At 38.6% G+C, this 24,802-nt stretch overlaps 1 protein-coding gene across 2 annotated transcripts; it reads left to right on the top strand.

Moving 5' to 3' along the window:
- The first annotated feature begins 20,102 nt into the window (after positions 1-20,102).
- On the top strand, positions 20,103-24,056 carry barx1 (BARX homeobox 1). 2 transcript variants are annotated; one of them, XM_063068409.1, is made up of 4 exons: positions 20,103-20,572; positions 21,891-22,182; positions 22,838-22,922; positions 23,003-24,056. In XM_063068409.1, the coding sequence occupies exons 1-4, from the start codon at positions 20,368-20,370 to the stop codon at positions 23,165-23,167; spliced, it is 747 nt and encodes a 248-aa protein (XP_062924479.1). In that variant the 5' UTR covers positions 20,103-20,367; the 3' UTR covers positions 23,168-24,056. The 2 variants fall into 2 exon arrangements, with proteins under 2 accessions (XP_062924479.1, XP_062924478.1); XM_063068408.1 differs by having other exon boundaries at positions 21,888-22,182.
- Positions 24,057-24,802: the final 746 nt, after the last annotated feature.

Here is a 24,802-nt window from a genome sequence, read left to right as displayed (position 1 = left end):
AAAAGCATCGAACTCCCAACATGCAAAAAATTCAACAAATCACACAGTTGGTGAAAAACACAGAATATGAAAACATCAAACTACAAAGTAATTGATACAGTCTTGAAATATTCAGTTTAGTTCAGTTCAGATCAACTTAACTCTGTGTCGTTTGTTGACTGCAGCCACGGAGCCTGTCCACCCCAGTCAAAATCGCACAAAATAGCAATTAAAAAAAGGAATAACCAGAAATGCATCATAATATGAGTCCAATCCACTAACTGTGTTACAAAGGTGCTTCTGACCATGTTCTTTCCAAAACAAAAGCACAGTTGGCATATTAAAAACATAGAAGCATTGAGATTTGCACATGATTAATATAATGGAATTAATAGATATGAAGAGTAAACCAAGCCAACCTATTTTGAAAGAGACATGAATTCTGGAGGGAAAAATTTGATACATTGTTGGTAATATTGTAAAATAATATTTGTACTCACCTTTGAATGATACTGTATCATTCTGATACTGATACAGGCATTCCTCAGTTTTCAAATTTTCCAAAATGCCATTAACTTGTTTGATTTGCAACGCTACCTTTTTTTCTATAAACAACATACATCATTCTCCATGCATAGGTTTAATTGTCCCAAAGTTCTCATACTGCCTTTTGCTCAGCATTTTAGATTTACAAATCTTTGCTAATAATGTTTTCATGAAGGCATTCCGTTCATAAGTCAAGGAATGGCTGTACAGTAAACCATATTGTTGAGTATCCTGGGAGGCCATTACATATCTACTTTTGATCACTGCAGTTTAGTTCCACTGATGAGAGGAGCAAAACAATGGGCTTCAGGCGTAAGTTTCAGAAGTGAGCAGGATGACACTAAGGATGATAGTTTATTTTTCACTGTGAACCTGCACAAATAATTTGTTAGATATCAATACTATCTGAGAAACCCTTTTGATCTCCAGGTGAAAAAATATAAACAGAGCTTCCTTAAATGATTTGGGAGTGTCTGGAATGCTGTTGCTAGATTTAAATCTGAGGTACAGTAACCAGTCAAGTGGCATGAGCTAATGCATGGCATTGCCTCAGAAAATAGTATCAAGAATATCAGCTACAAAATAAGATGCCAAGTGAAAACCTTGTCTTGCATAATGTTCATACCAATCAAAACATTACACAGCGCATTGAGGAAGAGTCAAAACAATAACAAAATGCAGAATAAAGTGTAATAGCTTTACATAGACAGTGCCGGTAAACAATAATGCACTGATCATAATGAGGTAGATTGTGAGATCAAGAGTCCATCTTATCATACTATGAAAGAAATACTACTGTCGGTTTTATATACCTGTTACAGTGCTCTAAGTTTTTCTTTTTTGACAATATATGGGCTAATTTTCTTTTCTGCTGAAGCCAGGTCTTCAAGATTATAATAGAGCCAATGATACAAATAAGTGAAATACTGTAAAAGCAGCTAAAATCTGCAAAGTTCAGATTGCAAATTTGAGGGTGTTTTGAGCTTTTTTTCCTCCTTAATTCTTTTGTAATTGGGATATTTTTCACTACAAAGTTGAAAGCTCTCTGCCATCTAAAATCCTGTTGTTGCTCTGTTCAAAAGCAAGGATCTGTTGATTTTGGCAAAATTAGACTCACCACATTCAGACAAACAACACTGCAGAAACTACTGTTCTGTTATAGAAAATACTATAACAGCAGACAATGAAAAGACAGACACAGGACTGAGACAGCATGCTGGATTTAATCATAAAAATAAGCCAAAACCACAAACATATTAGACATTTTCAGATAAGCTACAGTCTTTTAGAAATCATAGTTAAGTTAAAATTGAAGCTGAAATTGTAAAACATTAACAAAAGAAAATACTGTGTCAAGCATACTGTTCGATTCTGCATTTTCTGTTGAAGAAGGCATCACTGGCCACAAACATCTCCCATATCTCTGCAGCATTCCCTTTATTTTTGTTCATGAAATATTAACAATTCAGTACAGATGGTTTTAATTCTTTTAAGTCTTTCCAAAATGTACACTGCACCAGTAATGAATGGCAAGATAGACCTTTTACTAAAATCAGCCTTCAACAGTGTTTTTAGAAAACTGGGGATTTATTTGATGGGGATCAAAACTTATTGAAACATACATCTTATCATTGAAGCACTTGTAATCATTTAAAATTTATGATATTGGAAAGCTCAGATATCATTTTCTGGAGACAATATGCCTTTTCCAATTCAAAAGTGTTGGCACTTTGAAAATGTCCAACTACTATTATTAATGGTAAAAGTACTGGGAATCAGGCCATTCTCTATATATTGCGTAAATTCTATTTTAGAATGTTCGATGCCAAAATATTAAAAAATAAGATTTACTGAGGACATATTTATTAACCTATGCTCCACTTCGATTACAATAATATCTTTGCAATTACACACACACACACACACACACACACACACACACACACACACACACACACAGAGTGATTGATAAGTTTGTGGCCGAAGGCAGAAGGAGTCAATTTTAGAAAACCTAGCACATTTATTTTTCAACATAGTCCCCTGCTACATTTACACACTTAGTCCAGCTGTCGCAGCGCATATGGATCCCTTCTTTGTAGAAGTTGGTGTCTTGGACCTCCAGAAAGTGGTCCACAGCAGGGGTGATTGAAAGGTTCGTGGCCTAAAGAGATGAGTTATTAACCTGAAACTTTCTGCATAATCACTCAAAGAGTTGAACTGCACTGCTGTATAACTCATCGCCTACTTTAGGCCACGGCCTTATCAATCACTCCGGCTGTGGACCACTTTCTGGAGGTACAAGAGACCAACTTCTACAAAGACGGGATCCTTATGCTCCATGACCGCTGGACTAAGTGTGTAAATGTGGGAAAAATAAATGTGCTAGATTTTCTAAAATTGACTCCTTCTACCTTAGGCCACGAACTTATCAATCTCGCCTTGTATGTTCATACGCATCACGAAACCTGGATTTTTGTTTTGTTGGAGAGTAAAACATATTGACCATTACAGGGAATGGATGGATATGGACCACGTAAAAGCAGAAGGCAATTAATTTAATTCGGCATCATGTTCAGCGTAGACATCCTGGCCGACGGACTTGTGTCCGTAGCTGATGTTCTCCGTCTATGCCGTAAGGAAATTTTAAAAAATGACTTTTTATCCTTGTTACATCAGCTTATTCTGATTCACCAATTAATTTTGTCGGAATTGAACTGTTTCGGAGGCCCCTTCAAGAGTTACCACCTGGGTGTTCCGGCAAAATAATTAAATATATTATGTGATTTGCAGACCAATTAACTGGGCAGGTCTATTTTGAATCTTGAAGAAGTGATGCACCGAATGGGTTGGACGCGGGAAGGCTAATAACCAAGCAAACCATCCCAAACACTCCAAATAGTCTACATACAACTGAGAAACGAAAGAATGAGAATCTCGGCCCGAAAAGTCATCTGTTTATTCATTTCCATAGATACTGCCTGACCTGCTGAGTTTCTCCAGCATACTGTGTATATTGTTTTGAATTTCCAGCATCTGCAGAATTTTGTGCGCTTATGCATAAAAACCTAAATAATACCTGGCTATAGATTTACATGCCTACGTTTATACGTATGTTTTTATATAACGCATTCATTCATTTTAATTTTCAAAAGGCATTGTTATTTGCGATATGGAAATATGCTCCTTTATTTAAGAAAATACTAAGCACCAACTCTCATTTGCAGTATTGCTGAAATCTTATTTCGTATTTAAAGGAACGATTTGAATCACAGTTGGACAATTTCAGGATAACAATATGTAGAGCGGGTTAAAACTGTCTCTGACCAGTTACCAGCAGCGATGGGGTTTATTTTACGACCTCGTTAGACCAAAGATGCTTCAAAGTATCCAGTTCCGTACATCAGAAAAGACAAATGCCTGATTATAATGGAACCAAAAGACAAACTTTTCCACCTGAGAATGCGATTATTCCCAACCAGGATATGTTGTACTTAAACAAGAATTTTGGATAGAAACTAACAGTTACAGCACTCAATATTTCAACACTTTATAAATGTTTAGTCAAGTAATTTTTCTTTTATTGACGCTTTCCATTTATGGATCAGAAGCAAAATTTATTGATTAGTTTGTCCAAAGGAAGCTCATTTATTCAAATTACTTTGCGTTTTAGTTGGTTATAAACCCTGATTTATTGTGGTGAAATTGGGAATTAAAAATACGTTTCGTCAAATCCGATGGTGAGTGGAGAGAGTCAGAGTTAAAATTCTAAATTTCCCTGGAGCATCGAAGATAAACAGCGATTTCAAAGATGATTTAAAAATGTGTTAATTTTTTTCGTTAAGGGCTTTTCGGAAAAGAGGAAAGGGTATGGAGAACAGGGGTTTTCTTTATTTTCCCGTGTCGATATTCATCCAAGGTCAGCGCTAGGTCCTAGGAACGTCTTTTAGAGAGATGCTTATTTTTGTCTGGTCCATTTTGATTTCTCCAATTACCAAATAAAGAGATTCATTGCAACATAGGTAACTGGATCTCAGCTAAGGCACCCAATGAGTCAATCGAGCATTGGCAACTCTGGCTTCTTCAATGTTCGAGGAAAAGTGACATTTGGGATAAACCTCAGATTGCTAAAATTAATTGAATGCGCATTAAAAACGGGGCATTCTAAAGAAACAGTTAAACAATTCTTTACTGTGAGGTATTATTGTTTTTGAAAAATTGGGTTGAGATAAGCATCATACATAATTAGAAATTCCAGAAGACTTTAATGAGAAACAGTTTACATATCCATCAGGGGCATTTTAATTCTTTTTGTTTTAGTTTTGATCCTGTGAGTGAAAATAGTGCAAGATCTTATGTCATCTAATTCGGTAATGCAACGATTCTTAAAGAATTCGATAAAACCGGCGATAAAAATAAGACTATGGGTGCAAATGCTAGGTGATACAAATGATACGCCGTTATTTTACAACTAATTTAACAAACAAATTATGTAAACGTGGGGCCCATAAAATGCACATTTTGGTATTTTCAACTTTTCAAAATTCCTAATTACCCGAATAATAATTGTTATATTTTCCGCAGGAAGATATGGTCACAAATCTATTACAAAATCCACACTTTAAGCTTGTTTTACATGTTTTACTATTATCGGCTTGTGGGTTTCTTTTTAAGATCCGTTTTGATAATAACTGTTGATAACGACGAAATTTTTTCAACTGAGTTTTAGACATATAAAATTAAACGGTTTAACAAACTTAGTCGAAATTTTATTTAAATTAGATAATTCAGTCGGAGAATCGCAAAGTGAACAAAATGAAATAACAATTAACCAAGGTTCATCTTCATCAGAAATATTCTAATTTTAAGTACAACTAGACAATATTCTGTGCTGTGTCCCAATTATTTATTTGGAAACATTTATTTGTGGATTGTTTAGATTGATTTGAGGCAACATACACTTGCTTTTTGGACGAGTATACTAAGGGCAGATTATAGCGTCGGCAAAAATGTGCAGATGAAATCCCATTGCCAATCATTAAGATAGTGCATTGTCAAAGAGTCTATTAATTGTCAACTAGTCCGAAATGCAATTTCAGAGCACCTTCACCGGGCATCTAAGTCGCAACTCTTCTATCAATAAGGATGAAGAGTGCTATTTCTACAAAATGGTAGGCAAGGCGCCAAATGTTTGATCAAAGTCACACGTTCAAGTGATTGACGCTTTGATATCTAAACCTGGCATCAAAAAATAAAAGATTTTAAATCATTATGTAAAAATACCCGTGGTGCAAGGAGTTTTCTTAATTTTTGTAACAATCAGATTCTGCTAAATGTCCGCGCGAAACAGCGAGAGTATAGCAAACGATTATAGTAAAAATGAACGGAAATTTCAGTCTTGCTAAATCTTGGATTCTAATAACAAAAATAAAACCAATCTACTAAGAGAACCGAGCGGAAGTCCTGAGTAGACGACGATCCATTGTTTGCAAACAGATTCCAGATTTTGAGATATCTTACTAGGAAGGGATTATCTGTGAAACACTAAATTGGTAACCAACGATTTCATAATATGCCGGTCATTTTATGGACACGAGCTTGGACTTTACTGGGAACTATATCATCAGAAATTTTTTTTAGATTAGAACTACATAATCGACATGATCTAGTACAAAGAAAACATTTGTTTAAGGAATTTGGGGATTTTGCCATATAACTATTATAATACAACACTTAAGCAAACCCCATTGTATTACATCACCGATGTATTATGATTTAATAATTAAATAGTTGGCCACTATCCCGAAGGATTGCACTTATTTTTACCTAAGGCGTTTCAAAATTTAAGTATCGTTTAGTAAGCAATAATTTAATTAACCGTGTTGCTTCATAGTGACAATGCCACTGTAATAATATTTTCACCTAAGTCTTGCACCTCTCCTAGAAAATCCGAACTAGACATGGGCTTGCTGCTGTGAATAGAACGAACATTCCGACTTATTGTAAAAGTTCGGAGAAATGTTGTCAGTAGAATTTACAATTCTTGACACGTTTTTGAATCCACCAGACAACTTTGTATTAATACCGTTCGTCTATCTTCCGGATAACAAACACAATTTTTTATTTCTTAAGGCTGATAGCCACAACCAATTTGTTCAAGAAAGACTCTCATATATCTGCAACAAACAAAAACATATTGACAGTGTTAATTACTTACTGTCCACATCGGTTAATGACATGCAATTTTAGCTTCCGATGAAGATATATCAAAAATAAAACTAAATCTGTTCTAAATATCAAAGACAAATTATAATAGTCCCAAAGAAATTATTTATATTATATCATACACACTGACAACTTATCCGAGAATTTTATCTTTAAACAATACTTTCTTGTTTTGTCTTGTAATGTGACAGCGACATAGAAAAACGCAACTTGTGTTCGACCTGGCCACCCCAAGCAACAGGAGCTGCAGAGTAGCCATCCAAGCAACACACACAAAATTGTCTTGAAAATAACCATAATTAACAAAATAAAAAAAAATTCTACTTCTCTATCATTCTCAATCTGCAACTAATTTTAGATGAGAAGGACTTGGATATCCAGGAGCTAACCAGCACAAGATACTCTTGGATTGAAAATCAGCAAGCATCATGGGGAAAGCTACAGCTTTACAGACACCTGGAGGATGAAAGCCTAAAGAAAATTCTTGACCCAAAGAACATTTGTGGCTGGAAAATCATGGAAGATCTGGCAAATCATGGAGAATTATAACAACATAGAGTCTTTAACACTGTAAAGATATTCATGTTCCAAACATTCAAGCATCCTACTGAGAACAAGGTGTGCATTACAGACAGAACCATTCAATGTTCACTGTGCAGACCAGTTTAATATGTTCCTCAGCTGATTTTGCCCATGGCATGAACATGCACGACCTCCATTTTACAAGAACCAGTTGCTCCAGCCTCTCAGCTGCACAAATTCAGAAAAGAAAGTAGAAAGATCATATGTCGACTAGAATAAAGAAAAGCCCCTGGTCTAGATGGTATTCTTGCTGGAGTTTAAGCTCGTGGAGAGAAATCCCAGTTGTACGTTCACACCATCTCCCATGTCTATGAAGAGAAGGAGATGCCAGAGGCACAGTGATACTGGCTATCTTTGAGAATGGAGACAAATATGGCTGGATAACTGTAGGGCGGTTTCCTTGTAGCCAGTAACTGGGTATTCACTATTAGGGTCCTTCTCAGTTGTCCAGGAACTGGAACACTGCTGCCTGAAATGTATGTGAATGCGAGTAATGTAGAGATACGAGAGGCTGTGAATGTTGGAACCTGAAGCAAAACAAAGCAGGCTGCTGGTAGAATTTAGTGGGCCAGGCAGCATCTGTGGAAGTAAGAGGATAATCAATATTTTGAGTCAAGAAACTACATCAGGAAAAAAGGTGTAAATGGGGGATCCCTCGTACTAACAAATAAGGGAGAGGGGTGAGCAGGAGCTGGCAAATGACATGTGGATCCAAGTAAGCAAGGGTTGATGGGCGAATAGATTCAGCTAGGGAGGGGATGGAAAGGTAAAAACAGTCATAGAGGCTGGAAAGTAATACAGTAAGTGAAGATAACAGAGACTGCAGATTATGAAATCTGATAAGAAAGTGATAAGTGGAAGCAGATAAGGGAGGTTTGGTGTGCAGATGGGAACAGTAGAAGGAAGGGATAGAAGGCCCATTGGGTTAAGTACATGGGTGTTAGGCAGATGGAATGGGGGATGGGAGAGAAAGATATTGTAATAGGGGTTGGGGATGGTTTGAAAGAAGAATGTATGTGAGAAGAGCTGCATGAATCAGAAGAAAAGAGGATGGAAGAGGAAGAGTGCAAGTTCAGTGATCATGCCATTGGCTTGTCGATGGCTCGGTAGTTCAGGATTGGCTTCAACCTGGCAAATATTTAGGGACAAATTGGACATATTCTGCTCAACACACCATCTCGAAAAGAAATGATACATGGTCTTGTTTAATTTTATAGAAATAAAATTGAACATCAGCCATTGAGGGGACTGTGGAGTATCCAACTGAAATTTATCTATCCAGTGAAATTAATCTCCATCTTACATCAACTAGTTGTGATTTTAACCATTGGCAAGCAAGTCATGATTTTAACCAGCAGGTCCACAACAGTCCTAACCCTGTTGAAGTTCAGTACCACAGAATCATACAGCATGAAAATAGGCTAGTCAGCCCATCAAAACTTTGATGACTATTATTCACCCTTTGACACTAATGTCATTTTATACACCCAAACTCTCCTATATTTTCCTCCTACAGTGATCAATTAATTAACAGTTCACATTTCAGATATGTGAGAAAACCGGAGCACTCAGAAATCCATAGTATCACACACACAAAAATATACAACTTCCATGAAGCAACACTAAAATTCAGCATTGAACAAGAGCGTCTACAACTATGAGGGTTCGGCTCTGCCCGCTGCACCACTGTGCAAAGTCGAACAAGGCTGTGTCCTCGCTCCAATGTTTATCTCAATCTTTCCTGCAGAAATGCTCCAACAAGCATCCCACTGGAACAGAGCTATTCTACAGGACAAATAGTAAACTGCACTGCTTGCATCCTCTCCATTCCGGAAACAATGTTGCCCCAGATTCAATCATAGCTCTGCAGTGTGCAGCAACGCACGCTTTCGACCACATTTGGAGAATTGCAAGTCATTGTGGTCATACTCCCTCAAACATACAAGAAAATGAATCTTACACTGCAAAACTGAGATTCTCTCCCAAACTAATCCTACTGTATTACATAGGTTCTCAACAACAAAGTTTTGTGATTAGACTCGAGACAACACCCTTATTCCCCTACCTCAGAAGCCACCCCTCCATGAAGGTTTACATAAACGATGAGATTTACTATCACCTTCATTGTGCGGGCATATCCTTTGGCTGCTTGAAGAAAAGAGTGAGGATTAACATATCAAACACAGCACAAAGCTCATACTACCAAGCTGCAGTGATTCTTGCCTCCCGGTACGCCTTGGAGACATTTACTATCAACTGGGGTAACATCAATGTGTTCTTAACAGACAGCATAAACAAAGCAGTCAGTATCCTTTCTCGGGCCAATATTAGTATCCTGATCACACTCGTCCTGTTTGGATGGACAAGTTACAATGTTCACTTGCCTAACAACTATCACTAAAACCATTATTTTGATCTCTGTTAAGTAAGGATTATCAGGCGGACAAAGAAAATGCTTCATTGATGATTGCAAAGTATCCTTGAAGAAATGTAATATCTTCGTGCACTGGTCCCTGGCCCAAGAGAGTTCACCATGGAAAAGGCGGTTCAGGATGAAATTGAAAAGCCAGCGACTATCCGCCGCGGCCACACAGAATCCCTGTATAATTGGTGGACGAAACTCAAGCACCTCTTGCTCCAAATGAACTGACAGAGTGTTGGGATCCAACCCCTCATAAGCCACCCAGGAGCTGGAGTAGACAAGCCATCTTTTCGATCCCGAGAGACTGCCTGAGGAGGAAAAGAATACCGAATTCTCATATATAAAAAAAGACTGAATACCTCTTAGAACTTCAAAATGTATATTTTAGAGACCATTTTTATTATTACAAATTTAATAATATTATCTTAATATTTAAAGGTACTCACCAATAAATGTACAGGAACGTCTTTACCGATAAGATGTAACCACAGAACAAAGAGAAACGGTCAAATAAATTGGTATTTCAATCCCTCGGCATAAAATTTTGTGATCTTGTAAATATTGGTCCTGTGGCGGAAGACCATTTCTAACAACATATGTATAACATAAATAGAATCAGGAGTGCGAGGTCATTTTTCTCAACTATAATGTAATTATTCAGAACCTAAATAGCATTTAATGCCAGTTGTCGCATTAAATACAGCTAATTATTTGATAAGCTGTGTTTTATTTTTCTCATAGAATGCATTATGCTTGGCCCACTAATATTCAATGGACATATAAACACGTGACCCATCAACTCCTAAGCCGCACACTTTAAAGCGGGAAATGTAAGATAATTTTCTTTAACGTTGTAGCTCACACACACACACACACACACACACACACACACACACACACACACACAAATCCTAATTGGCATTAGATAGTTAACGAATAGTTATTGGCTTGACAGTCATCCTACAGCGAGACGTGTGGTTTAACTGTTTACCTGAAACTCAGTTGCATTATTCAAATAATACTAATTAGAGGGCCTGAGTTCTAGAAGGTATAACTTGCTTAAATTCCCTGTCGTCATTACAGTTAAAAAGCTCGTCGGGAGCAATAGGTTCTGGGAATCGAATCACGCTTGATGTATTTTAATTTTACTATGACTTGAGATTCCTCGTCTCTAATACGGCATTCATATTGCAGCTGTTAATCTCAAACCAGGATTCAGCAGTACATGGCCCGGAGAGTTTACATCCCGTTCACACTATCCTAGATCCCGTCTGATTGAAGCTCCAGTTTTCCTTTGCATGAAAACACACTGTTGGCGGTGCAAGTTCAACTGTTTTCAAATGGGTGACAGAGCCTGAGCTGCCAATATAAACTTTCCCGCAAATGAAGTTTTCTAAAGAGATCTAAGCAACCTTTTTATTTCACGTAAGTTACAGAACATTTGCACACCATACTTAGCGAGTTTCTGAAGTAGCTCCCCTTTGCGGTAAAACAATGTAAACAAAGATGATGGCATATTGCTGCAATATCTACATCGGCATGTTCAAATATAACACTTTCGCTTTCAGAGGCATACCTGTGGCTCTTCAACAGCGACTTGAATAGGGAAGGTGGATGCCACCTCCAAAAGATTATTTTAATATCACCCTAGCTGAAGAAAATGTTTGAAGGGTGTATTTAAAATAGTACAACATATTGAAGTATAACGTTGTTCACGTGGGTTGTGAGGTAACGCGCTACCAATGTTGCGAGAAAACTCGGGTTTGGTTTTGGTTGTAACTGTGCGAACAAGGCCTCCAACAGGATGTGTAAGTGTGCAATATTAATACATTGCGAAATGAACATGCGGGGTCCACGTCTAAACTCAACATCTTCTTTCATTCTTTTCTCTCCACACAAAAACAAATCGCCTCAACCAACCCCTGATGGGACATTCCTCAGTCACAGCATTCGCCGGGCAAACAGGTTTCTCTTGTATTTCCTTTTTGCAGTTATTCGTTACGCGCATTTATGACTTCTATATCCGGTCTTGACCACAAATGCAAACATTTTTGCCCTTCGTAATGTTGAGGTCCTTTAGTGGGCCACCATCTCAGCCTTGCTTTTTAGAGGAAGAGAAAAGAACCTACGTCTCCTGTTAGGTATAATCTCTGACTTCAGATTGCCATCTAGGTAACGCTAAGAAGTGTATTCTGCATCCGTCATTGGTCTGGTTTGATCCCATGCTACAACAATATAACGGCCACGGAGATGCGAGGATGTGCCTGCCGAAGTGAAGCGGGGATGTCCTGGAAAGGTCCCAGACTCACATTTTCAGGCGAGGAGACAAGAAAATGTCCCTATATATCCTTGGTTATAATACGTCTCCGTTCAATTGGCCGACACTTGCGTTAGCGTGTAAGAAGTGCCCTTCAGAACTGAAGTCATTTTAAGGTGTAGGCTGCAATATAACTGAACCTGCCTGTTGTCTGAACATTGTATTCAAGGACCAAGCAACGGTAATATTCTCTGTGTGTAGCAGATTTGCGTCACGACGGGGAATGTTTACAAACCCAACTACGCATAAATTCCATTTCATAAAACTCTAATACGTCCAATCTTACCATGGTTCATATAAATGGGTCTTAATCGTTACTTTCTTCATGTGTGTATGAAATTGCCAAATGATTTACATTTACATAATTAAAGTTATCAAGGGAAGCAGGAACAAAGCAAATGATTAAATAATTGTCAGCGATCGTGAAACCAAAGAAGCTGGAATGCTATTTAAAAATCATGTAATTTCTTCTCAAACGCGAGTGATTTCTTCAGTAGGCTTTTACATGAGTGCAGTGATTACAGGCACACCTTCCTAAAATTCCAGTTACTGCTACGGCACAAAACCATTTTGTATTCTACTATTAAAGGGGACTTTCGAGATATAATTAATACCTGCGGCTTTCAAACCGACATTCTCTCGTTATCTTCCCACTCCTGAAGTCGGGTAGCCGAGGAGGGACACCTTTCTAAAGAAACAAGTCATTCTTATCCATTGTGGCTTTCACATATGGCATGAATTAACCGCCGTCAACATTCATTGGTTAGCTTTTCCGCTCTACTTTTCTATCGAGCGGGTTGGGGGAAAGTGAACGAAGAACAGTAGATTATAGTTTCTGAGTACTAATAAAGCATGGACTGGAGTTGTTGCGGAATTTAATTTGTGACTAGATAGACATATAATTCAACCATAAAAAGTCTTCTCTGCGGTGTGGTTCGACAATATACGGATATAAAATGTATCGGGCAAACAATATCAGAATCGGTGTGTTAACGCGCATTTTCTTTAAAAACTGTAAATACGTTCACGTTATTTATTACTAGTAAGGGAACTTTAGTACTCGACATCTTTTCCAAACTTCCGGAAAATCAAGCACGGTTAAAAAGCTAAAGTGGAAGTTTCATTGACTAATTGTCCCATGCTGTTGCCCTTGAGCCATGACTTTCTCGGCAGTACGGTAGAACTACCCAGCGCGGGTCATTTCCAATTGCAAACACATGTTGCGCAGGTATGCCCCCGCTGCAATGGGCACGCTGACTACCCACCCACATAAGCGCAGTGCTACAATATTGCCCCCATACCTACTATAAATATTTTGTTTTGTAGGATTAGTTGTCACATGCACTGTAATCTTATTCATAATTTTGGCAATAGTAGAATTGAGCTACAAGCGCGAACACGATCAAATAGGCAAAGAGATATTGTCTAGCTATTTTGCCCCGATTTTGCTCATTTTAAGGCGAATTTAAGAGTAATAACAATGGGAGACACCTTTGGTTTAACTGTTGACTTCGTCTCTTCTTTTTAGTACGCTGTTTGTAGATCGTCTGGGGAGCTTTGAAACATATCCTTCTAAAAAGGGCGCGAGAAATTCGTCTTTAAATAGTATTCGAACTGTGACGATTGCACAAAGATTCACATTTTTGTCCGATTAACAGAGATTCACGCGGTAAGTATTTTTGTCATTGCCAGCGGAGTAATTCCGAAGCTATTTCAAATAAGAAACATGTCTAGAGAATGACGGGATTCCAGCAATGCAATATGCACGCTTGGATATAATGGAAACCTCGAACTAGTCGTGTTTCATTGTTTATGTGCAAACTAAGGGCAGAATTGGCCAAACAAAGCTTTAACCTAATTCAAGCAGCCCCTGTTTCTAATATACTATAGATAACATTCTTATCAATAACCGTATCAATTGACATTTATATGTTGTGCGTCTATCGCATTAGGACACCCAGCGCTCTTCAAAGGAACGGAACCGAAGAAAATACCTTTTACTAACCTACTTGGACGGCATACTTGTTGATCTTCTGCTGCACTGGCTCCTAGCGATTCTTTTGAAATTAGTCCTGCCTTATGCAGAAATTAGCCGATTGGATGAGACTGGAAATTTACGAATCCAGCATTACAACAGGTGTCCCAAGTTTTTTTTAAATCAACCACCTTCCTTTAAAACAGCGAGTAGCAGAAAAAAAAGCTACCATTGCAGGAAATGTAAAATACACTCGATTAGTAACATTAGATTAGGCCAGAATGTTGTACTTGTACTATGTAGTTAATAATAATTAGTCACATGCAATAATTTAGCGCATCCTTTCTATTTCTTTAACCGATATAGACATTTAGAAAGTAGAATCAATTTTTCTAATATCCATTTATAGGTTATTTCAACATTACTTAACTTAGAAAATGTTTGTTTCCTTATTCTGGTACGTCTAAAATTCAGCACTTCACAAGTAGCATTCGCGTGCAAGTTCCAACCCTACAAAAAGTATTTTGTCCATGCCAAAAGCTCGGGATCTGTGCTGCACCCGGTGATGGTGATTTTATCAAGAAGCAATGGACGGATTTAAGTCGCTTTAAAACAGAATTTTAACGAATGACGCTAATGTAAGAGTAACTTAAGTTGAACAGAAATCTTGGTCTAGGTGTTATTACTCACAATAAGTGTTCAACTGTTATTGAGGGCATCAACAGAAAATGGAAATAGTGGATACTATATATGCAAATAAATTAATAATATATAATTAATTAATATAAAATTAAACTAATTAATATACATTTCTGCAAGCTGATGGAGCAGTTTTATTCCCCAGGCAGCTCAAATTATTTATTTCATTTTGGTAGTCAACGTCGTATACTTAATAAAGAAAATCTCCTTATCATGCCACGAGATGATATCGCATTGAAGCGAACAGAATGCAATTCATCTGGAGGGAAGTATTGGCCGCTCTCGAAATCTGCCCATGATTTACTCAACTTAAAGTGTAACTCATCTGAACAGAAATGTCATATTAATCGTTGTGACAAAACAAAATGCAGAAGCTAGAACATTGAAGGTTTGAGTTGAGGGGGTAATAAGTACCTTCTTGCTTAGAAATGTTTTACTTGTTGAAACTCTCGAAAAGACATTAGTGGTGTTCTACAGGAATGCATCATTAATCGGAAATATACTTTATCGAAGTCACCCCTTCGGCTGTTATTATTTTCTCCAATATACAACACAGTCAAGCATGTAATTACCAAACTATGTTCACTTTGCCGCTGCAGAACTGAGTTGTCGCTAGAGAATTTTTTTCACTTTAACCCTGTTGCTTATTCTACACTGCATTTGGAAAAAATGTAAACCAATTAATGGATTCGTTAGAAAAATAAGAATCAATAAATACGACAGTTGAATAAATTAATAACTATCACATGAAATATGCCACTTCTTTGAAGGAAATAAGATTCACTTCACGAGAAAGGAATGTTAAGGCCGGAAATACTATAGAGTTATCAGTATCAATTAGGCAAGTTGAGGTGGATGTTTCATATATTCATTTACACAAGAGATTCTGCAGGTGTTGGAAATCTTAAGCAACACACACAAAATACTAGAGGAACTCAGCAAGTCAAGCAGCATCTATAGAGGAGAAAAAGCAGACACTATTTCGGGCCGAAATAGTCGACATTTATTTTCCAGTCACAATCAAGAGAAAATCTGCAGATGCTGGAAATTCAAGCAACACACACAAAATGCTGGAGGAAGTCAGCAGGCCAGGCAGCATCTATAGAAAAGAGTACAGTGGACGCTTCGGGCCGAGACCCTTCATCAGGACTGGGAAAAATAAAGATGAGGGGAAAAAAAAAGAAGGGTCTCGGCCCGAAACGTGGACCTGTACTCTTTTCAATAGATGCTGCCTGGCCTGATGAGTTCCTCCAGCACTTACTGTGTGACATTTATTTTCCGTTATGTTCATACATATATTCATTTCTTTTCCGCAGTTTTCTTTATGCTTCGCTATGATATTCCACTGAAATCACAGGATCGTAGGCCTACTTCATTGTTCTACCTGTTAGAAATGGAAACAATCTTGCCTCATTTTTTAAAATCCAGAATGAAGTTTTCCAAACACTAAAGGATTTCCCTGTGAGTTGTTTTAACGGATGTTCTTAGCAGTCCTGAAAAAGAGATGTCACATTACTAGGATGGTTAAAAACAAACGGTGGATTTGAAGTTTACAGGCCGGAAACAGCAAACGTAAAATATTGAGGCTAACCGCGTGCATTTGGTGTAGAAATGGAAAACTGGGCAGTTCTCACGATCATAATGAGGGATTGCGTAAATTTAAAACGTAATTCTCTCGAGCAATGAACAACTTTCTGGCTACAGTGAAGTATACAAATTTTTATACAGTGAAGTATAAAAATATACCATTTTGAATAAAAGGAATAAAGATACAAAATGCAATAGATTCGCTTTATTCGTTTAATCAAATTAAGCGTAAACAAGACATTAATCACAACTTGCCCACGTGTCAGATGCCCTAATTATGTTACGGGCATAATATATTATTCTGCATAATATATTATTCTGATAGTTACGCTACATTCTATGGGGACTTATAACTTTGATTTAAAAATGAACTGCTGGGTGGGGGGGGGGGGTTAATGCATAGAACGACCAGATAGAAAAGCTAGGGTGAGCCGGGAGACGTTTGGAATCTCTGTTTAATGCTCAGCTTTTAGCGTAAACCCATTAGAATCACCGTAACATTACAAGCTGTCAGGTTTCATAATTAAGATAAAATTTATAGATAGCGTTTCTCTATTTTAAATTAAAATGTGTATTTTCTTAAGCTGCTTACTTGGAGATCCGTCACCAGATGCGACTGCACACAATTTTTTTATTCTAATCATTGATACCGAGAAGGGTCATAATTGGTCAGATTTCCCGTTTTCAATGTCGCTGAGAAGCACGAAAGTATTCGTATGATGTTTAATGAATGTGAAGTTTATTCGTAGTTTGCAGTTGTTCGATGTTTTCAGTTCGAGAGAACGAGAATGCAAGCAAGAAGAACAACTATCTTGGGAAAGTGAGCAATGTTTGAACAGCATATACCTTATTTAAAAAGTAGGAATAAGCTTTTGCCCACACCCCTCGCTAAAATATATATAGCGGCAGTGAAATTCAACCTTGCACCCAGTTGTACTTTCAATTAATGGAATATGAATTGAACGGCGAAAACATATTTGTGTTACTTGCATTGCAGGAAGTCTTACAGATAAGAGCTTCCTGGTCGACACCGTCTCCGACTTCCAGTCAAGGCTGCTTATTATAGATTCCCCAATTTTCTCTGGCCATTGCAACCTAGCTGCCTGCTATTTCAAGACGTCGAATTCTTTGTGAAACATTTTCGTTTGACACCTTTTTGAAACTAAAAGTAGAATGTAATTATTTATAATTCGAGGATTACTGGATATAGGGTAGGGGTTGGATCGAAGGAAGTAGAATAAATTGGTCCCAACAAGATAATTGGGATGATAAAGTTAGAAACATAGAAACATAGAAAACTTACAGCACAATACAGGCCCTTCGGCCCACAAAGTTGTGCTGAACATGTCCCTACCTTAGAAATTACTAGGCTTACCCATAGCCCTCTATTTTTCTAAGCTCCATGTACCTATCCAAAAGTCTCTTAAAAGGCCCTATCGTATCCGCCTCCACCACCGTTGCCGGCAGCCCATTCCACGCACTCAGCAGTCTCTGCGTAAAAAACTTACCCCTGACATCTCCTCTGTACCTACTCCCAGGCACCTTAAACCTGTGTCCTCTTGTGGCAACCATTTCAGCCCTGGGAAAAAGCCTCTGACTATCCACATGATCAATGCTTCTCATCATCTTATACGCCTCTATCAGGTGATCTGTCATCCTCTGTCGCTCCAAGGAGAAAAGGCTGTGTTCACTCAATCTATTCTCATAAGGCATGCTCCCCAATCCAGGCAACATCCTTGTAAATCTCCTCTGCACCCTTTCTATGGCTTCCACATCCTTCCTGTAGTGAGGACACCAGAAGTGAGCACAGTACTCCAAGTGGGGTCTGACCAGGGCCCTATATAGCTGCAACATTACCTCTCGGCTCCTAAGTTCAATTCCACGATTAATGAAGGCCAATACACCGTATGCCCTCTTGCCTCGGACCACAAGAACCCTCTGATCCTCCACACTGCCAAGAGTCCTACCATTAATACTATATTCTGCCATCATATTTGACCTACCAAAATGAACCACTTCACACTTATTTGGGTTGAACTCCATCTGCCACTCCTCAGCCCAGTTTTGCATCCTATCAATGTCCCGTTGTAACCTCTGACAGCCCTCCACACTATCCACAACACCTCCAAACTTTGTGTCATCAGCAAACTTACTAACCCATCCCTCCACTTCCTCATCCAGGTCATTTATAAAAATCACGAAGAGTAAGGGTCCCAGCACAGATCCCTGAGGCACACCACTGGTCACCAACCTCCGAGCAGAACATGACCCGTCTACAACCACTCTTCGCCTTCTGTGGGCAAGCCAGTTCTGGATCCACAAAGCAATTTCCCCTTGGATCCCATGTCTCCTTACTTTCTCAATAAGCCATTATTTAGTCCTCGCATGGTGCAAGCTTTTTTTTAAAGAGTGCGTTTGCTAAAATGCGCACGGCGTGATATGGTTGGCAGTCTTTCGGAAGAGACACAAAAGAGAAGCAAAGTATCCGAACGGAGTGCAATGATCGAACGCATTCGCATTGTTTAAAAATCCTACGGGCCGTAATTGCCAGGAAATAATACCGAGCCTGACATAACGCACAGAAAAATGTTAGGCTGTATGTTCTGGGGGAGGGAATAAATGTTTACTTGTAATCAGTCATCCACATTATCGCCCATCCACGAGGTGGATTTCAGGCAGTAAAGTTTCTGGTTGAATACCTTGTATGTAGTTTCAGCCTTGCACTTTGAAACCATTGAATGATTGTCAGTCGCTGCAAAGCATTGTTTAAACAGAAGGAAATCAGCGTCTCCTTTCTGAATGCTTTCTATAACATTCCCCCGTTTTGACTGAACATTCAACAATTGCCGCCGCAGAAATGCATTTGGCGTGTTAATATCAACGGTTCTACCATTACTTACAACCACTTTTGAAACGGGCAACCCGCGTAGGACATTACAGTATTTTAAGACCAGAAAACAGAGGAACGAAAGTGGTGATGAACACCGCGATGATTAAATATTTTGGATTCTAGAGAAATTAGTCTTAGGCATTAGAGTCAATGTAACCAATTGTTACAAAGCTGTAATCTACTCGCTACAGAAGCAGGCAAGTGGAATACCTCCATTTTCACTATTCGAACGCGGCCCCTTTTAGGAGGGAGAACCACGTGACATGAGAAGCTCAACTTCGGGATAATATAAAACACAAATCTTAACTCGCTGTTTGTTGCGCCATTGGCCGTGCAACTGGTTAGAAAAGTTAACGACGCAGAGCTAAGTAAATAAATTAGAGCCATACGCCGAGAGTCCTCTACGGGATGGGAACACGGGCTTCTGGACGAATACGGTTATTAAATGGTGGCTTTCAGTAAAGTGCACTAAGTAGGCAACAGCAGTTTAGTAAAAGGCAATCGATGCACATTTCCCTTATGTTTATTGCCATCATTTTTTTTTCCTAGCGCGTTCAGGTTTTGGTAAATTTACACTGTTTAGTAAAGGATGGGAGGTGCTAGTTTGGAAGAGGAATCTGCGCAGTATTTGCCAGCAGTCCAACTCCTGTGGTTGCGGGCGGGATGTTTTTCAGTTAATGAAGAGCCAGGAAAGCAGCGATAGGCTGTTTGAAGCGCTGGGTGGCTCCTTCTAGGGCGGAGGGACAGAGCAAGAGATTGAGAGAAAGAGAGAGAGAGAGAAAAAGAAGGAATCACGTGAGTTAATGATGCTGCAAACCTCCCAACTCTCGCTCCCTGCCGACAAGATCGAACGGCTCAGAAATCCGGAAAAGCTGCAAATCAACGCCACTGAATAAGTAATAACGCGGCCGATCGAGCCATCAACTCGGAGAACGGTTCACGCTCTTGAAAATGACCACTCACTTTGCATCTTAAGAGAGATTCTGCGAAAATGAAACTATTTGTCACGTCGAAATGAAAAACCGCTCTCGCGTCGGGCACTGAGAGCTTGGAACGTGGGTATACAGTGACGGCCAGAGCAGCGCCTGGGATTCAACCTGCTTGCCTGGCGATTTGTCTTCCTTCTGGTGGATTGTGGCGTCGACAAAATGATGCAGCATCCCCTAGAGCTGGGGGCTCATTACCTGCCTCACGAGCCGATCCACGACTACAGGTCACACCGGTACAGGAGCTTTATGATTGAGGAGATACTGACCGAACCCACGGGCTCAGGCAAAGCCACGAGTGGGGGCGAGCTCCTCAAATTCGGTGTTCACGCTCTGCTCAACAGTCGGCCCTACCACAGCCATCTAGGTATTGTGAAAACCCCCTCTTCCGTCTTTCTTTACATTGGCATCGCTAGACCGTGATTTCTAAACCATTCCTTAGTTTCTCGCAAAGTGTTTCTATTTGTAACAAATTTAAAGAATTGACCACCATCGGTCGTCGCTGCTCAAACAGTCTAGGACAAGGATGGGCCATTTCGTCGCTAGGATATCCACTGCTATTCAATGTATTGTACCCTTGGGTTAAACAGCATGCAGAGATAAATACACAATGTAATGAAATTATCCCAATTAGACAATGTTTGTAGGCCGCGGTAAATAATCTGAAGAGGCCTAGGGAAAAAAGGTGATGAAATCCAGGCAAGTCGAAAGCCTTCCTGAGAACTGCAAACTGACAGCAAGGTTCACTTTAACTCAACGAATGCTACATAGATTTCACATGGCGCATTACTTTTCTCTTAATATTGACTCAGATCGTAACCATATTTGTGTAGAGTAAACAGCATTTCCCAGGTCGGAAATATATGGTTTAAAGATATTCTGACCCCAAACCCCAGTAAAATCGAACCATTTAATTTAAATAGTGCAATCTAATCGCTTCCAACACACACACACACACACACACACACACACACACACACACACACACACACACACACAGAGACACACACAGACACAGACACACAAAAACACACACACACACACACCACGCGTGTATAGCTGATCCACGTTATACCAAACCTCTCTCCAAAATCAACGTTGACTTTAACTAACAAAAAATCCACAAAATATCTCATAATCAGATATTACAATTCTTTAATCTGCATCCCAATGATGTCGTTACTCATTGCGAAAAAAAAGTGAATGATGTGGTAAATAGAATAGTTTCCTGTTTCCTGCTGGGTATGAAGGCAACTTTGTAGTTCCATTGTAATAAATGCTTCTATGTACTTTGCTACTAAAGGAAATTAAACAGCGTTCCAAGATGGTAAATCGTTAATAGCTTTTTTACATCACCAAGTGTGTGATAGAATTTTAAAAATGCTTAATAACGCATTGTAATAATTTTATTAAATAACTGTAGTGAACAAATGTGAAATATTAGTTATTTTAGAAAACAAAATTTAAATATTAGTGCAGTAAAACATTTTTTCATATAATCCCGACAATGTAATTCACCCGGAATTAAACAAAAATATACTGTATTTATGTGTATCAAAGGCACACAGAAAAGGCAATTTAAAATGTTACGGTATTTCACTAATTGAATCTTTTAATATTTAATTAGCATCTTTAAGATCAGTGGAATATTAACTGTAACATTGTGCCCGAAATGCTTGCAGCAGGCCTGAAATCAGATCATGCTGGAGTTTTCAAGTTTCCGTTGGGTCCGATCTCATGCAGTCTTGCTGCTCCTTTGGGCTCAGCATTGGTATCCGGAGGATCGAGCCTGGGTAGTGGTCCCGGAGGTCCCCATCTTCCGCTAGACCTGCACCTCCGGTCAAAGCTTGAACAAGGTCCTGAACCAGGAAACAAGGCAAAAAAGGGCAGGAGGAGCCGAACGGTCTTTACTGAACTACAACTAATGGGTCTCGAGAAAAGATTTGAAAAGCAGAAATACCTTTCAACACCAGACAGGTAACTTCGAACATTTTACAGACTTTAAAAATCCATACAGTTTGTACTGCTCTGCGTTTTAGGGTTTAATTTACTAATATTTCAATAGTTAATTATGAACCCCATTATAATAGTTTATTGAATTGAAACCTATCAGGTTTCGCACCAATAAAGAGGAGCAGAGGGAACGGGTCGGGTAAGGAGGTAAAATGATAAAAAGAAATGAGAGAGAAATAGAAAAAAATACACGACATGGTACTGCAGTAAACTAAATGTTTTAACACGAGTGTACCGAATCAACGGCATTTATTTCATCTATATCAGTGACACAGGATCACACCCAATACACAGTACATTCTCTCTACAATCTAAACATGTAGTTTCGAACAGCATAGAAGATATTTCGCATAACGGGTGGGGGGGGGTTGGTCTCGTCTGTTTTCAATTGAGCAGTGAGGGAAAGCAGTGTAAAAGGAATCACAATCGAAGTCACTTTCAGCAACACCGGCGACTATCATTGGTTTCAATTGATTTTCAACGCGCAATGCTCATTTGCACAATCGGCACAATCTTTAAAAAGTGAAACAATCATGAGTGGATACATCCACTAATATTTACAGTTTTTTGAAACTATATTTGAATTTCCCCCAATATATTTCCTTATTTTTAAATGCAGAATAGATCTGGCAGAGTCTCTGGGTCTTAGTCAACTTCAGGTGAAAACTTGGTACCAAAACCGAAGAATGAAGTGGAAGAAAATAGTAAGTATTCTAGACAATGCTTTTCGGATGGCAGCATTTAGTGGTGACGTGCTGATAAGTATCCTTCTTTTTCTTGAAAGGTATTGCAAGGCGGGGGTCTGGAGTCCCCGACAAAGCCCAAAGGTCGCCCAAAGAAGAATTCCATTCCTACAAGTGAACAACTTTCAGAACAAGAGAAGATAAAAGAAGGCGAGAAACAGGTGGAGAATTCTCCATCACCTTCCGAAGTGAATCAGGAAGAATAAAGCGTAAAGAGAATGAAGCAGAACTATTGACACGCATCGGGTGATGATGCCAATTTATTGACCTTGAAGTTCCAGCGAGCCACGATTTTAGCGCGTCCTAATGTGGAATTTACACCCGAACCGTAAATGTCAGCTACCAAATTTGAAATCAACTGTATTTTTTTCTCTCTCTCCAAACATCAGCTGATGGAACCTTCCACTAACAGATTCGCCATTGTTGTATTTTATTAAGTTTGGAATTTGGATCAATTTCCCGTTGACTTGGAAGTTGTTGCAGAACGCATATCCGATTTTTTTGAATTTGCTTTCAGGCCCTACACAAGGTTATCCAGAAAGAAACTGAATATTGCTTAGTGGATGAGCATGATCAAATTTCCATTCGTTTATACCTAATGTAGCATTTTAGCGCCTTTCTTACACAAGTTTGGCTGCACAAAATTAAAACTCAGAATCAAAGTAAGTTTTATACTTTGCAAACAGTCTTTCTAACGCGTTCTACTTTTTTTTTACAAATGTCAGTATTGTTGAGGGAGATGCAATTATCGTGACTTTATTTTAGGTTTCAGCCTACACTTCTGTGGTGCCTCTCTGTCAAGTTAGTTTTATAAATATTTTGACCAAACCAATTCGATAGTAGGTAGACTGTGTTATGGTTCATTGCGGAAGAGCCACAGCTGCAGTAGCAGATTTGAAGTGTTTGTACCAAGTACCGAATTTATAAATGATTTCATACACTTGTGAAAGATAGGAGAAACTGTAAATAATTCTTGCAGCAATGGCTGTGGCGTTATGCCAAGAAATGTGCCTTATGCCTCTCGGAAAGGGAAACTACAAACGTTGATATCTAATTAAATGTGCCTGTATTTTTTAAAATTTATATTTCCGTTTATGCTACCCTTACACAGATACAAACAATAAAAGATTATCTGTCCTTGTATTTATTTTTTTTACTTTGATGCTCTTTAGAAATTCTGTGCGCGTTTAGACTTGAGAATATAAATCATTTTAATTACAGGCGGATTGGTATTTTATATTCAAGTTTAATCCTCAGGGTACATGTGGTAAAACAATATTATATTTATATTGAACATTTCTTTCATAGCATTCTTTCCTTTAGTGCCAAAGCACATTACAGAATTGTTTAACCAACTATAACTATTTGGCATTTTGCTTAAGGAACAGATTTATGCTCAGAGTAGATATGAAGCAGATATAAACGGTTCACATTCCACCCAGTTAAAGACGAGAAACACATGACTAACTTTAGACGAAACTCACAATATAAATACTTGCTCTTTCTCATGGAACATGCCTTATATTCCGTTAGTTGCTGCCTTGTTTACAGTTTGTAGTTTATACCTCCTTCCTTCACCTATCATAACCAGCGTGACTTAGTGCAAGCCATCTCGCTTCATTCTAATTCATTGGCTCTCTCGGTACCCGTCACGTAAAACTACTTTCGTCCTGTTCAATAGATTCCATTCCATTGGGATCAAGCAGTTAGTGATGACCATTTGTTAAGACCGAATAAATGCAAAATTATTTTGAAATTGCCGATGAATCCAAAGTTTAATAATGCCTGTAAATAAATTTAAAATCGCTAACATAACTAAAGGCTCAGGAAATGAAGGATTA

The sequence above is a fragment of the Mobula hypostoma genome, chromosome 15 (genome assembly GCF_963921235.1).
Source record: "Mobula hypostoma chromosome 15, sMobHyp1.1, whole genome shotgun sequence".
NCBI classification, from domain to species: domain Eukaryota; kingdom Metazoa; phylum Chordata; class Chondrichthyes; order Myliobatiformes; family Myliobatidae; genus Mobula; species Mobula hypostoma.
This window is presented reverse-complemented; position numbering and strand designations above follow the sequence as displayed.

Coding starts and splice junctions, on each gene's coding strand:
- barx1 (XM_063068408.1), top strand. CDS start 20,368: ATGATGCAGCATCCCCTAGAGCTGGGGGCTCATTACCTGCCTCACGAG. Junction 22,183..22,837: donor TACCTTTCAACACCAGACAG/GTAACTTCGAAC, acceptor TTTTAAATGCAG/AATAGATCTGGCAGAGTCTC. Junction 22,923..23,002: donor GAATGAAGTGGAAGAAAATA/GTAAGTATTCTA, acceptor TTTTCTTGAAAG/GTATTGCAAGGCGGGGGTCT.